This window comes from Tachyglossus aculeatus, chromosome 2, assembly GCF_015852505.1.
Source record: "Tachyglossus aculeatus isolate mTacAcu1 chromosome 2, mTacAcu1.pri, whole genome shotgun sequence".
NCBI lineage: Eukaryota > Metazoa > Chordata > Mammalia > Monotremata > Tachyglossidae > Tachyglossus > Tachyglossus aculeatus.
The window spans coordinates 22,504,243-22,518,464 of NC_052067.1; the positions used below are offsets into that span (position 1 = coordinate 22,504,243).

At 42.0% G+C, this 14,222-nt stretch overlaps 1 protein-coding gene across 1 annotated transcript in view; it reads left to right on the top strand.

The window, feature by feature from the left end:
* Positions 1-14,222, top strand: part of DYNC1LI1 (dynein cytoplasmic 1 light intermediate chain 1) — a 41,554-nt gene that overhangs the window by 10,695 nt on the left and 16,637 nt on the right. Inside the window, exons 3-4 of the mRNA XM_038769203.1 lie at positions 9,093-9,209; positions 9,873-10,103. Of these exons, the coding sequence (XP_038625131.1) occupies positions 9,093-9,209; positions 9,873-10,103 (348 nt within the window). The remainder of the gene's footprint in view (positions 1-9,092; positions 9,210-9,872; positions 10,104-14,222) is intronic.

Genomic DNA, 14,222 nt, shown 5'->3' on the forward strand with positions numbered 1-14,222 from the left:
TGTGTCCTAAATGGTTTACTCACCTGCCAGAAGTCTGAACCAGATAACCTTTCAAGGTCCCTTCGAGTTTCAGTATTCCGCTGATTTAAAAAATAGCAACAAAAACGTGGCTACCTAGACTGTAAGGTTGTCATGGGCAGTGAACAGGTCTATCAGTTCTGTTGTATTGTACTCTCCCAAGCAGCTTAGTACAGCGCTGTACACACAGTAAGTGCTCAATAAATATGATTGTCTTTTTAAGGAATCCTGTTACACTACTCAGGAGACTAGCAGATTGTTAATGAGTCTGAATCCTATAATGAATGACTTTGTTTTTCCCTATGGAAGCACTTCACCAAGACTTAAGATTTAAGGGGGAAGCATTTGGCTGGTTGTCGGAGAAAGGCGGGTCAGGTGGGCAGTGGACTTCACTGGGCTGATCCTTTCAGTTCCTTCAGTTTTTATCCTTCAGTCTCAAGTTTTGGAGAAAGATCTAGCTATTAATTACTAATAAATGCTTAAGTTAAATAGCTCAGTTTGCTATAAGTGGTATGAAGTGTGAGCCAGAGGATGTGGGTTCAAATTTCACTCCTGTGAACTAAAGCAGTTAATCAACACCTTAAGTGTGTATGTTTGTCATAACCTAGCTTATGTCATCTATGAGCAATGGTTACCTTTTTAGTTTTGCTCAGTAAAATTTACCTGGTCTAGGTGTTCCTAAAAGACATACAGGGAGACCTTGTTGTGAATGGTAGAAAGACAAAACTTAAATTTTTTTAACATTTCAAAGCAAGTTGGAAAGCAGCGTGTTAACGTTTTAAGTTTGGGGTCAAAGACAAAAATATTCTTCCCAGTCCTTGAACATACAACATTAAAACATCATGAGAAAGTCACCTAATTTCCTGATGAATTTCCAAAAGTAGTCTGAGACATACTCTGGATGCAAAAGAAGCTGGGTCAAAACTTGGCTATACTGGTTCCCATAGAGACATAATGCCTTCCTCTCCCCATTTGTCTGTCCCACCCCCAAATCTACGGGGCTATAACTCTTCCTGTCTTCAAGGCCCTCTGCAAATATTGCCTTCACCGATTAATTTTTAGCATCCCACGTACATCCCAATTCCATTCCTATCTGCACTATACACCTACAAATATTTTTGTCTATGTATTTGTAAAGGCAGCTATTCAGCTGCTATACTACATTTGTATTCTTTGTGCTACGGTCCTCCCATTGTGATTATCTTGTCTCTCCATCCAAATAGAGGGCAGTGATCAATATGTCTTGTTTTTATACTCTCCCAAACACTTAGATGGTGCTTCCTGCTGAAGCACTAGTTAAATACCATTGTTGCTGAGGACAGCCATCATACAAACATGTAAGTGTTGGGTCAGAAACTAAAGCAGGTCGGCAGGGCAGTTTGAGAGACAGATCAAATATTTCCAGGCTTGAAACTAATCTAAAACCTGCTCTTGGTGCTAAATAAGGCAGAATAGTGCTCGTAGAAAAGATAAACTAGATAGTGACAAAAGCATATAAATATAAGTTGTTGATTAACTGCTTCATCTCACGGGAGTGTCAAAGTTGGGTTGCGCTGGCTTGTATGGGGACTGAATGCATAAAATGACAACATTCTGACATAAGATTCTTATGGTGGCATAAATGCAGAGAAATCATGTCTTTTTCCTTACATGCAAATTCAACAACCAAAAACTATTTTAAAGAATATATAGAGGGAAATATTTACAAATAGTGGAATTTAAAAAAATTTAGACCTCTGTGATTGCTACTGTTTTTGTCTCGCGCCTCTTAGCCATGATGTCTCTCAAGGCTCTATTTTGGGTCCCCTACTCTTTTCACTTTACACATTCCCTTGGGGAGTTTACTTGCTTTCGTGACTTGAGGTACAATTTCTTTGTGGGTAACTCCCAAATCCAACTTGCCAGACTGACTTCCTTTGCAATGCTGCATCTTTGCCTTCTACTCTGTAAATGTTGTTCCATTGACATCTTAAACTTACTGTCTAAAACTGAACTCCTCATCTCTCCTAAGTCCATGCTTCCACCTAACTTTCTCTTCACAGTTGACACCACCACCAAAAATCCACAGCTTTTTCCCAGAAACTCCCCATTTTCACAATATCTTTTCATTCATTCAGTCAGTCAGTCATATTAATTGAGCGCTTTCTGTGTCCAGAGCACTCTACTAAGCACTTGGGAAGTACAAGTTGGCAAAGTATAGAGACGGTCCCTACCCAACAACGGGCTCACAGTCTAGAAGGGGGAGACAGATAACAAAACAAAACATGTGGACAGGTGTCAAGTCATCAGAATAAATAGAAATAAAGCTAGATGCACATCATTAAGAAAATAAATAGAATAGTAAATATGTACAAGTAAAATAGAGTAATAAATATGTGCAAACATATATACAGGTGCTGTGGGGAGGGGAAGGAGGTAGGGCTTGACTCTCACATCCCATTCACATCCCTTTACTCTCACATCACATCCTTGACTCTCACACTCAGTCCATCACTAATTCCTGCTGATTTTTCTCCCACATTTCCCATATCATCTCATCTCTCTCCATCCAAATGGGATCACCTTGATCCAGGCGCTGGTCATCTCAGTTTGATTTCATGGAACAAACCTCTTCACTGACTTCCTGCCACCAGCTTCTCCAGTCCATACTTCATTATGCTGCCTGGTTCACTTTTCCCAAATGTTTCTCGACTCCTCAAAATCCTCTAACGGCAGGGTGGTGGAGAGGACATGAGTCCGAGTAGGGTGTGCCACACACCCTCAGGGGAGCACAGTCATGGGGTGCCTCAATTTTCTTTCTTTGAGTTTCCCATCCTTTTGTCATCATCATCATCATCATCAATCGTATTTATTGAGCGCTTACTGTGTGCAGAGCACTGTCCCAACCCTCGCCGATGCTTCCTCCAACAACTCCACAACAGAGACTGCTCGCAGCAAGGGAGTGAGCAGGTGCGCCGAGAAGCAGCGTGGCTTAGTGGCAAGAGCATGGTCTTGGGAGTCAGAGGACGTGGGTTCTGTCTGCTGTGGGACCTTGGGCAAGCCACTTAACTTTGCGCCTGTTACCTCATCTGTAAAATGGTGATTAAGACTGTGAGCCCCACGTGGGATATGACACCCTGATTACCTTGTATCTACCCCAGTGTGTAGAACAGCGCTTGGCACATGGTAAGCACTTAACAAATACCATAATAATAATACTTAGGGTCAGTATGTTCTGGCTCAGTTCCAGGAAACTGCTTCAGTTGTGATGCTGTAGCAGCCTAATGTGAGTCTTCCTGAGCACATTGGTTCAATATGCATGCTCTATTATTACTGCTATTTTCATTGATATTGTTGACGGGGGAGGCAGTACGGCATAATGGAAATTGCACAGGGTTAGGAACAGGAGGCCTGGGTTAGAGTTCAGCTTCACCAGTGTCCTACTGTATGAACGTAGGCAAATTTGCTTAATCTCCCTGGGCCTAAGTGTCCTCATCTGGGGGATCAAAGTTTGTCCTTTAAGCAGAGTTGTCAGGGACCTAATGGCTTACCCACTTTATCCCCCAGAGCCTTTAAAGCTCCCCTATTGCCCTCTCCGTCCTGAGACACAGGAAGGGAATGAAGAAACAGAGACTGCTTAGGAACTCTTGATTGTCTCAGGACAACCCCTGACTGATCCTCCACCTTACCTTACAGAAAGAAAGAAACCTATGGCATTTTCACCAGTATCTGGTCATACCAGAAGCCATAGAAATCCTACAATTCAGGCCCCTCTTAAGCAGATGCCGGGAGGAGAAGGATAGGCCACTGTCCATGCTCCATGGACCCCTGGTGACTTTTGTAATCTGGTTAAAGAGTTCCTCCCTAATATATGGGACGCGCCACAAAAGTGTGAGAAGCAGCATGGTGTAATCAGTAGAGCTTGGGCCTGGGAGCCAGAAGATCATGGGTTCTAATCCCGGCTCTGCCACTTGTCTGCTGTGTGACCTTGGGCAAGTCACTTAGCTTCTCTGTCTGTTACCTCATCTGTGAAATTGGGATTGAGACTGGGAGGAGACTTTTTAAAAGGCGCCAGACGTCTTGTTGCAACAGAGAAGTGCAAAAGACTATAAAGTCCAACCTGATTTGTTTGTATCCACCCCAGTGCTTAGTTCAGTGCTTGGCACGTAGTAAGCACTTAACAAACAGATGCCTGTCTGTTTTGTTTTGTTGTCTGTCTCCCCCATTCTAGACTGGGAGCCCATTGTTGGGTAGGGATTGTCTCTATCTGTTGCCAAATTGTACTTTCCAAGCGCATGGTACAGTGTTCTGCACACAGGAAGTGCTCAATAAATATGATTGAATGAATGAAATACCGTAATTATTATTACTATTATTAAGGAGGAATTAGAAACAGTAATAAATTGTTATAATCTTACCTGGGCCACATGACTCAATGATTATGGGCTATTCTGCCTTCCGAAGTACGGGGATGCCTACACAGGGAGGCCGAATGGCCAGAGGAGGACCCAGGTTTCCTTGGACCTCTGGAAGGTCAGGCCAGGAGGAAACTAGTAGACTCCATTGACATAATGTGCCCAAGAAAACCCGATTGGGGAAAGATCAGCAGCTGCAAACAAGTTAAGGAGAGTTCCCCGCTGATTATTTAGATGTCCTCAAGGGAGTATTTGAAAGACACTCAGGCATTAAGGACCCAGCCGAGCAAGCACATTTGTGCAAGGGCTCCTCTCCAAGCTGCAGGAGCAATTAGGGATGATTTGTGTAGGGTGGCAAACAAAACCACTTCAAGAACTTGTGGCTGTAGCTAACTATTGTTTTAGCTTGTCAGGAGAAAAGGAAAGACGGGCTTGACGCCAGACAATTGGCCCTCCAAATACAAACCTACCAAACAACTCAAGGGCGAGGGAAGGAATTTTAGCAAAAATAGACAGAAACGGACATTGGAATCATGAATGTTCCTTCCGCCCTCCACCCAGGCAGCCTTTGGGATCTTTGTCACCTCCACCCCTGCCTCCCTCAGCCCGTAATCATTAGGACAGCCTGAGGGACTGTGATTTCATCATGCCATCACTCATGCCCATTGATCCACAAGGACCTCTATGCCCAGGGGTCTATTAATGGGGTCCCTGCTACTTGTCTCATTAATACCGGAGCTAGTCGATCAGCCTTAGGTTCCTGTGATTTTCCAAACCTTCCGCTTTCTGAATTTACCATCAGTACCATAGGAATTTTGAATTCAGTCATTCCCTACCATGTCTCAGAACCCTTGGCAGTTTCTACAGATAGGTCCACTATCAGAGGAGCATGCTTTCCTTTCAAGCCCATCCTCACCTTTGTAAACTGGGTTGCACTACTTATTATACCCCGGAAGGCGTCTTTTTTAGAAGTCCCTTTCAGAAATGAAGATGGGACTCCAGCAGCCTTATTATGTCCAGTACTGGACCCACCCACTTCTTCTCCCTTACACTGGGAAACATTCATTCATTCATTCATTCATATTTATTGAGCACTTATTGTGTGCAGAGCACTGTAGTAAGCACTTGGAAAGTACAATTCAGCAGTAAAGAGACAATTCCTGCCCACAGTGGGCATACAGTCTAGAAGGGGAGAGACAGACATCAAAACAAGTAAACAGGCATCAATAGCATCAATATAAATAAATAGAATTATAGATATGTATATATACCCAGATGCTGTGGGGTGGGTGGAGAAAAGGGAGCGAGTCGGGGCGATGGAGACAGGGAGCTGAGGGAAAGGGGGCTTAGTCTGGGAAGGCCTCTTGGAGGAGGTGAGCTTTCACTAGAGCTTTGAAGGGGGGAAGTGTGATTGGCGGATTTGAGGGGGGAGGGCATTCCAGGCCAGAGGTAGGATGTGAGCAAGGGGTTGAAGGTGGGACAGGTGAGAACGAGGCACAGTGAGAAGGCTAGCACCATCATCATCATCATCATGTCATATTGAGTGCTTACTCTGAGCAGAGCACTGTACTAAGTGCTTGGGAAGTACAAATTGGCAACATATAGAGACAGTCCCTACCCAGCAGTGGGTTCACAGTCTAAAAGGGGGAGACAAAACCAAACATACCAACAAAACAAAATAAATAGAATAGATATGTACAAGTAAAATAAATAGAGTAATAAATACGTACAAACATATATACATGTATACAGGTGCTGTGGGGAAGGGAAGGAGGTAAGATGGGGGGGATGGAGAGGGGGATGAGGGGGAGAGGAAGGAGGGGGCTCAGTCTGGGAAGGCCTCCTGGAGGAGGTGCGCTCTCAGTAGGGCCTTGAAGGGAGGAAGAGAGCTAGCTTGGCGGATGTGTGAATGAGAGAACGGATTCAAGGTTTACACCAAGGTTGCGGGCTTGTGTAATGGGAAGGATGATGGGGCCGTCCACAGTGATGGGAAAGTCATGGAGATGACAGGTTTTGGGAGGGAAGATAAGGAGCTCTGTCTTGGACATGTTGAGTAGGTTCCCCCATGTCTGTGGTCACAGCATGCTAATGAGGTTGGCCAAATTCAGACGGCCGCCCCTGTGAGAATTTGTCTCAACCCAGTGATGTTGTTTTCTAGAATCCTTCAATACCCCTTATGCCCAGAAGTAGAAGAGGGAATCCACCCAGTATTTATTTCCTTATTACAACGGGATCAATCACTGTCCGACTACCAGCCCACGCAACACCCCTATCATTCCCTTCAAGAAATCTGGGAAGGACACCTGAAGGTTCATTGATGACATGCTGGCTGTTAATTCACGTTCCTGATAATACGTAATCCGGCCACTATCCTTTCATGCGTTCCACCGCATGGCATAGTGGATAGAGCACAGGCCTGAGAGTCAGAAGGTCATAGGTTGTAATCCTGGCTCTGCCACTTACCTGCTGTGTGACCTTGGGTAAGTCACTTAGCTTTTCTGTGCCTCAGTTACCTCATCTGTAAAATGGGGAGTGAGACTGTGAGCCCCACGTAGGACAGGGACTGTATCCAACCCAATTGTTATTATCAATCAATCAATCAATCAATCGTATTGAGCGCTTACTGTGTGCAGAGCACTGTACTAAGTGCTTGGGAAGTACAAGTTGGCAACATATAGAGACATTCCCTACCCAACAGTGGGCTCACAGTCTAAAAGGGGGAGACAGAGAACAAAACCAAACATTCTAACAAAATAAAATAAATAGAATAGATATGTACAAGTAAAATAAATAAATAGAGTAATAAATATGTACAAACATATATACAGGTGCTGTGGGGAAGGGAAGGAGGTAAGATGGGGGGATGGAGAGGGGGACGATGGGGAGAGGAAGGAAAGTTCATGTTACTGATGTAGAATTGTTCTGCCTTTTCCATTCCTGTGCTTCTGGACAGTCGGTTCCTTTTCATTTTCACTTTCTGAGGATTGCAATATACTTGGACTAGATTACCCCAAGCCTACATGTTGCCCATCTTGATGTATTTATCCTGTATTTTTCTTTGATTAAATTAGATGTTGTACTGTATAAGTGAAGCTCTGGTTTACTCAGAACTGAGCTGGCCTTGACCAGCAGGAGAATCTCTTCCGCTCAACCACCTCTTCCTACTAGTGCTAGAAGATGTGCTAGTAGTAAATAAACTTGTCTCTAACATAATCTGCTCAAACACAACTCAGTCTGTGACATTTTTCTTCCACAGTACCTAACTAAAAATGTTATTGTCATAGTGACAGCAGTACTTTTAAGCATTTTGTCCCAGACTCTCATTCTGGTAAAAATTGGTTTTTAACTTCACCCCTGATTAATTATGGCTTAATTGGGATTGTTTCAGTGAAGGACAGTAGCAGACATATTTTTATAATTATAATGTAAGTTAACTTTAGTGATTGAGTTTTTGATTTACCCTACAAAATAACACTTGAAGAGTAACAGTTTGTGTTTTAAAAAGATTGTATTGCAGTTGAGGAAGATTGCGTTTTCATCTTTGAATGCAAAACTCTTGCTGCTGCTGCTAGTAATATTTATTAAGCACTTACTGTGTGCCAAGCATTGCACCAAGTGCTGGGATAGATACAGAGTAGTCAGGTCAGACACATGGGGCTTGCAGTCTAAGTAGGAGGAGGAACAGGTATTGAATACCGATTTTACAGATGAGGTAACTGAGGAACAGAGAAGTTATGTGACTTGCCCAAGATCACACAGTAGGTAAGTATCACAGCCGGATTACAACCCAGGTCTTCTGATTTCCAGGCCTGTGCTTCTTGCAGTAAGCCATGTAATTTGTGAAAATAATAGAACTTACATTATAAAATCCTAATAATAATTTATGCTTGGACCATTGGGATCAAAGACCACTCAAAACAAGATAAAAATTACATGAATCTGCATGTATGTTTTTAACAATGATAAGTATTAAGCACTTTTGTGTCAATTACTGTGCTAAACTCTAAGGTAGGTATCAGATAATCAGATGGGATGGGGACGTGTAGTTTAAAACGTAGGAAGAACCGGTATTTTATCCTCATTTTTCAGATGAGGAAAGTGAGGCACAGAGAAATGACTTGCCTAAGATCACATAGCAAGTAAGTGGTGGAGCTACAATTAGAATTGAGGTCTCCTGATTCCCAGGCCCATACTGTTTCCACCAGGCCATGTTCCTTGTCTAATGATGGTCAGTAGAAATTACTAAATTTATAAAATGATCTCACTCTTTTGCAGGTTTGAGTGAACCTGAGAAAAATAAACATACTGGAAAAGTTAAGCCCAAATTCTTCAAGGACCTAGTAAGCCCAAGTTCTACCATGACCCAATAAGTTATTCTATCAAAATGTAAAGAAAACTGGGAGATAATTTGGAAAAAAAATAGCATTAAGTAAAAACAAAAAAAGCAGTGAGTGAATTATTTTAGGAAATAACTCAGAAATATTTTAGGAAGATTGTGTACAATATTATGGAGGTGAAATAAGCTAAAGGACATGTAGTATGGCTTTTAAATAATAAAATTTTGAAACAACAAAAACCTTGAGAAATGGATCAACTAAAACTATTCCTAAATTGAGTAGCCTTTTATTTCTATAACTTTCAAGTAGAAGTGATTTTCCTGTTCTTAATTTGTGTGTTCAGGGGAAGATGGAGCTGGGAAAACAAGCCTAATAGGAAAAATGCAAGGAATTGATGAATACAAGAAAGGAAGAGGAATGGAGTATTTGTACTTAAACGTGCATGATGAAGACAGAGATGGTGAGTATCAATGGATTGTCTTCATCAATGAAAGGTTTCTGAAGCTTCCTTTTTTGATTATTTAATGGATTTTATTCTACCTTTGGCTGAATGGGAATCAGCATTAGTCGACTCCTTCAAGAAAGATCTGAGTGTTCAAGAATAAAGTTGACGTTGTTTCATTTTTACCATTTGAGATTTCATGAACCCAGATAGTTTAGTCTTTTCGAGGGTTGGTGGGGGTGGGGGGCAGGGTACTGATGATGATGATGGCATTTATTAAGCACTTACTATGTGCAAAGCACTGTTCTAAGCGCTGGGGAGGTTACAAGGTGATCAGGTTGTCCCACGGGGGGCTCACAGTCTTAATTTTACAGATGAGGGAACTGAGGCACAGAGAAGTTAAGTGACTTGCCCAAAGTCACACAGCTGACAATTGGCAGAGCCAGGAATCGAACCCATGACCTCTGACTCCAAAGCCCGGGCTCTTTCCACTGAGCCACGCTACTGATCCTTGATTTGAAGAAATACATCTCATTTTGGGGCTTTGTTGTCCTCCAAAGGGACTTGACAAGAATGCTAATGTCAGGGTTTCTAGGTCATTAAGGAAGTAATTATATTTAATAGGTGGCTTTAAAGAGGAGTAACTTGTGCAACACTAAAATTTCTGTTCCACTCTTACAGATCAAACAAGATGTAATGTATGGATCCTAGATGGTGACTTGTATCACAAAGGTCTCCTTAAATTTGCGATGGATGCCAACTCTCTGAAGGACACTTTAGTTATGCTGGTTGTAGACATGTCAAAGCCTTGGACTGCCTTGGATTCTTTACAGAAATGGGCAAGTGTTGTAAGAGAACATATTGACAAGCTCAAAATTCCTCCTGAGGAAATGAAAGAAATGGAACAAAAGTGTGAGTGTTCTAGAAATACTAGCATGGATTTTAAATATGTAGATTTGTCATAACTTGAAAGTTGTATTCAAACTGATTAAGCGTACTATAAATCCATAAATAAGATTATATCCTATTATTTTGTTAATTCATTTAAATTATTTTTATGAAAGCTCTTCAGGCTCTTTATACCAAGAGGAATTAAATTAGTGAACCATAATTCTAGGCTTTAACTTGAAAAAACCATTTGCTCCGATTTCAGTTTTGACTCGTCATGTACAGGAGTTAACATTTGTTTGTCATGAGCTTCAAAACTTCCAGTCAGTCGGTCATTGGTGTTTGTTGAGCGCTTACTGTGTGCAGAGCACCGTTCTAAGTACTGAAAATGGTCAGCCATTCAACATATAGTATAGCTAGGGTTTCTTCTCCATACCCACAGGTGCTGCCGGGGTCTGTATCTCCTTGCCACTAGCATGGTCACAGACCAATGAAGGAGGTCCAGACTTTGGTACTTGTGAGAATGTCCTGAGACATTCTGTTCAGAACTAGTGAGGGAGCATGGAGCTTACAAACATGGGGTCTGATCCTACTATAATGCGGAGTTGGATTTCTTGTCGTGTATGTTTTGGATTGGTCTCTGAACATTAAACAGAAACCAAAGAAGTAAAAAGCTACTGTGGGGTTGCAGGGGTGGGGGTTGGGGGAGGTGAATAGAAAGAGGAGTAGGAGGAAGAAGAACCCATGCCGATTTCTCCCTTAACAGACATTCTGTCCCCCCTTTAGTCCCCTTGCGGAATTAGAGAGAGACTCACGGCTTACTTTCTCCTTGGTTCCTTGCCTGTCCTCTCATTAGCTTCCCCCAACCAGTCTCCCCACAGTGTTAAACTGGATGGTATCAGTTTTTGCTAAACTCCTTATGCGCGCTCAGGAGTTTCTAATAACTAGCTGTAGTTCAGCCTGCAATATAATAGTAAAGATGAAGGCAGTGGACACTTTGTGAGATTGTATACAGAAACTGAATACAGTTTAAAATGAGAATATTTGATCAGGAGTACTTGTGGGCGTACTGTGTGCAGAGTACTTTGGGAGCACCGCTTGGCAGAGGGACTATAGAGTCGGTAGATGTGGTCCCTCCCCACAGTGTTCTGTCGGGAGAGACAGGAGACAGTAATTTACTGATAGGAGGAAGAATGAAAAATGTATGTGTACACGATTGAGGTCACTCATCTAAAAAAATGTGCAGTCCATGTCTCCCTACTACTCAAGAACCTCCAGTGTTTGCCCATCTACTGCTGAGCACTTACTATGTGCAGGGCGCTGTACTAAGCACTTGGGAGAGTACAGAACAGAGTTGATAGATACTTTTCCTGCCCACAGGGAGCTTACAATCGAAAGAGTTACAGAAACACCTTAAGTACTCAATCAGCTCTCCCCCTCCTTCCTATCCTTGCTGATTTCCTGCTGTAGCCCAGTCCACATGATTAACTCAGTAAATACGATTGAATAAACTCGCCTAATAACAACCTGCTCACTGTACCATAGTGTCATCTACCTTGCTGCCCACCCCTTGTCCATGCCCTTCCTCTGATCTGGGAACTCCCCTTTCATATGTGACAGACTCCTCACCTTCAGAGCTCTACTAAAAATCATGTCTCCTCCTCCCCTACTAAACCCTCATTTCTCCTACTCCGTCTCCCTCTGTGTCTCCTGTGCGTTTGGATCTATACCTGTTAAGCACTTGATATTCACTCCACCTTCAGTCCCACAGCACTTACATACATATTTGTAATTTATTTTACTGTCCGTCTCCCCTGCTAGATGGTAAACTCCTTTAGGACAGGCACTGTGTCTGCTAACTCTTGTTATGTTGTACTCGCCCATGCACTTATTACAGTGCTCCTCCCACAGTAAGTGCTCAGTAAATACATTTTCTTGCCTGATTGAAACGTACTCATAAACCAAACTATTAGTTATTTGACTTAATGTGAGCAGTCTTATCAGCAGAGGTGAGAAAAATACTTATTCCAAATTACCTTTCAGGACAAGCAAAATAGGTGTGTGTGTCTCTATTGACAGTAATCCTTTCTTACTATTTAACATGACTTTTTTTTTCCCCACTCCATCAATTTAGCTCCCGACTTAAGAATTTTTCAGCTCCCAACAAAGGTGAAATCTTATTTATCAAGCATCTCTTCTAGGGCAAGGGCATAGGCCTGAAGAGGCATTGTTTCTCATTAATCTAGAACCATCTGCCTAGCCTAGTAATATAAAAAGAATATCTTTTATTTGTGTATATGCTTTGTGTGCTACTTTCCATATAAAATTAAACTACTGGAAAAATAGGGTTGCCACTGTAAATCTAAATTTTGGTGTAAAGAACAGGTGTAGAACACTAACAGCACTCTAGACTTTTAGTAATGATAAGCATTAAAGGCTTTTACTTACTAATTTGTGTTTTACTTAATACGAACTATAGACCTAAACTCAATATATCTGTGATTGCTGACTCATCTTCAAAAATGGAAATCTTGTTTGGGAATAAGGTAATTTTTAGCATACATTTAATCTCGTCTGAATTAACTTCATCACATGCCAATATTTAATTTGATTGATTGTTTGGGCCAGACCTAGATAAGAAATCTATTTTTGAACGTAGTTGCTCTCTCCCTAAAAACATTTTTTCCATCTACAATTACAAATTTTATCTTGGTTGTCTGAGTGGTCCTAAACTAAAGGGATTTGGGGGGAGGAGTTACCTTAATTTTTAACTAGGTGTAGTTTGCATTTTTTGTTGGTTTTGGCTCATTTTTTTATTCAGGTTTTGTTTTCGTAATGGATGTAGGGCATAATTTATATGGAGTTGAAAGGGGCTGATTTTTTGTTTTAATAAAAGATTTTTACAAATTTGCCATACAGCTGGAATCAGCAGTCACCACACTGGATGCCAGAAGGTGATATGCCATCTCAGCCTGTGGCTACAGGTTGAAAGCTGCCATCTGACTCGCTGTATCAGCCTTCCCCTCACGTGCTGCACTGCTGCTTGTTCAGATCTATGCCATTATCCTAGGTCCTCACCCTGCTCTCCCTCCGTCTACCTCTGCTCCCGTTTTGTGTGGCTGGGGTGTCATGAGGAGGCATAGGGCGGTAGAATGGTGGCATAGGAAGAAAGAATCCATGCAGTATGGATGGCCTAGAGGTAGCACAGCACCACGAAGTAGATATAGGGTCCTAACATTTCCCCCATTCATTCAATTCATTCAATCGTATTTATTGAGCACTTACTGTGTGCAGAGCACTGTACTAAGCGCTTGGGAAGTACAAGTTGGCAACATATAGAGACGGTCCCTACCCAACAGCGGACTCACAGTCCATGCCATCTCTCAGAATGGTTTGGGCATTTTATAATAGAAAACTTTGGAGCTTTTTCCACTTTTTCAGTATTTAGTTGCATAAGGCCAAAAATACTGAAGTATACACACTACACGAATTTTTTTAGACACATTTTCAAGTTATGACCCTTGTGCACGTTTGCACAGAATTCTACTCCCACTTCGTTTCTCCCTCTGCTTTATCCTGAAGTTCTCTTTTGGGCTTCGACCCGATTTCATCCGCTTAATCTATTTTCTAGGTATTTCCCCTTTCCACTCCTTCACTTCACACTCCCAACACCCTTCTCCCCCATCTCATTGCAAATTGCCTCCTTCTTTCTGTCTCTTTGTTGTTACCCCCTTTTATATTAGGCCTTCCATTGATACCTGTGTACTCCCTGGGAACTGATGGCAGAATCAATTATGAATTTAATGTTTGAGGAAGTCATTTTTAACACATTTCTGTGTGGTTTTCAAAATATTCATGATCGTACTTAAGTGCTTACTATGTGCCTTGCACTGTACTAAGCATAAGGTAGATGCAAGATAATCAGGTTGGAAACCTGACAGCTAGATTTTATGGTAATGGAGAAAGGGGAAGAGTATGCCAGGCTACCAAAAAATACTGGGGCAGGGATAAGGCTTCTGGCCACTGTCCTCACTGCTGTCTTCAGGTTCAGAAAGAATCTGGTGGCACCAGCATGTATTATAATGTTGTGAATGAGGTCAAGAGCTCTTCTGAAATCTTCCCATCAGAGCCTTTACTTCTGCA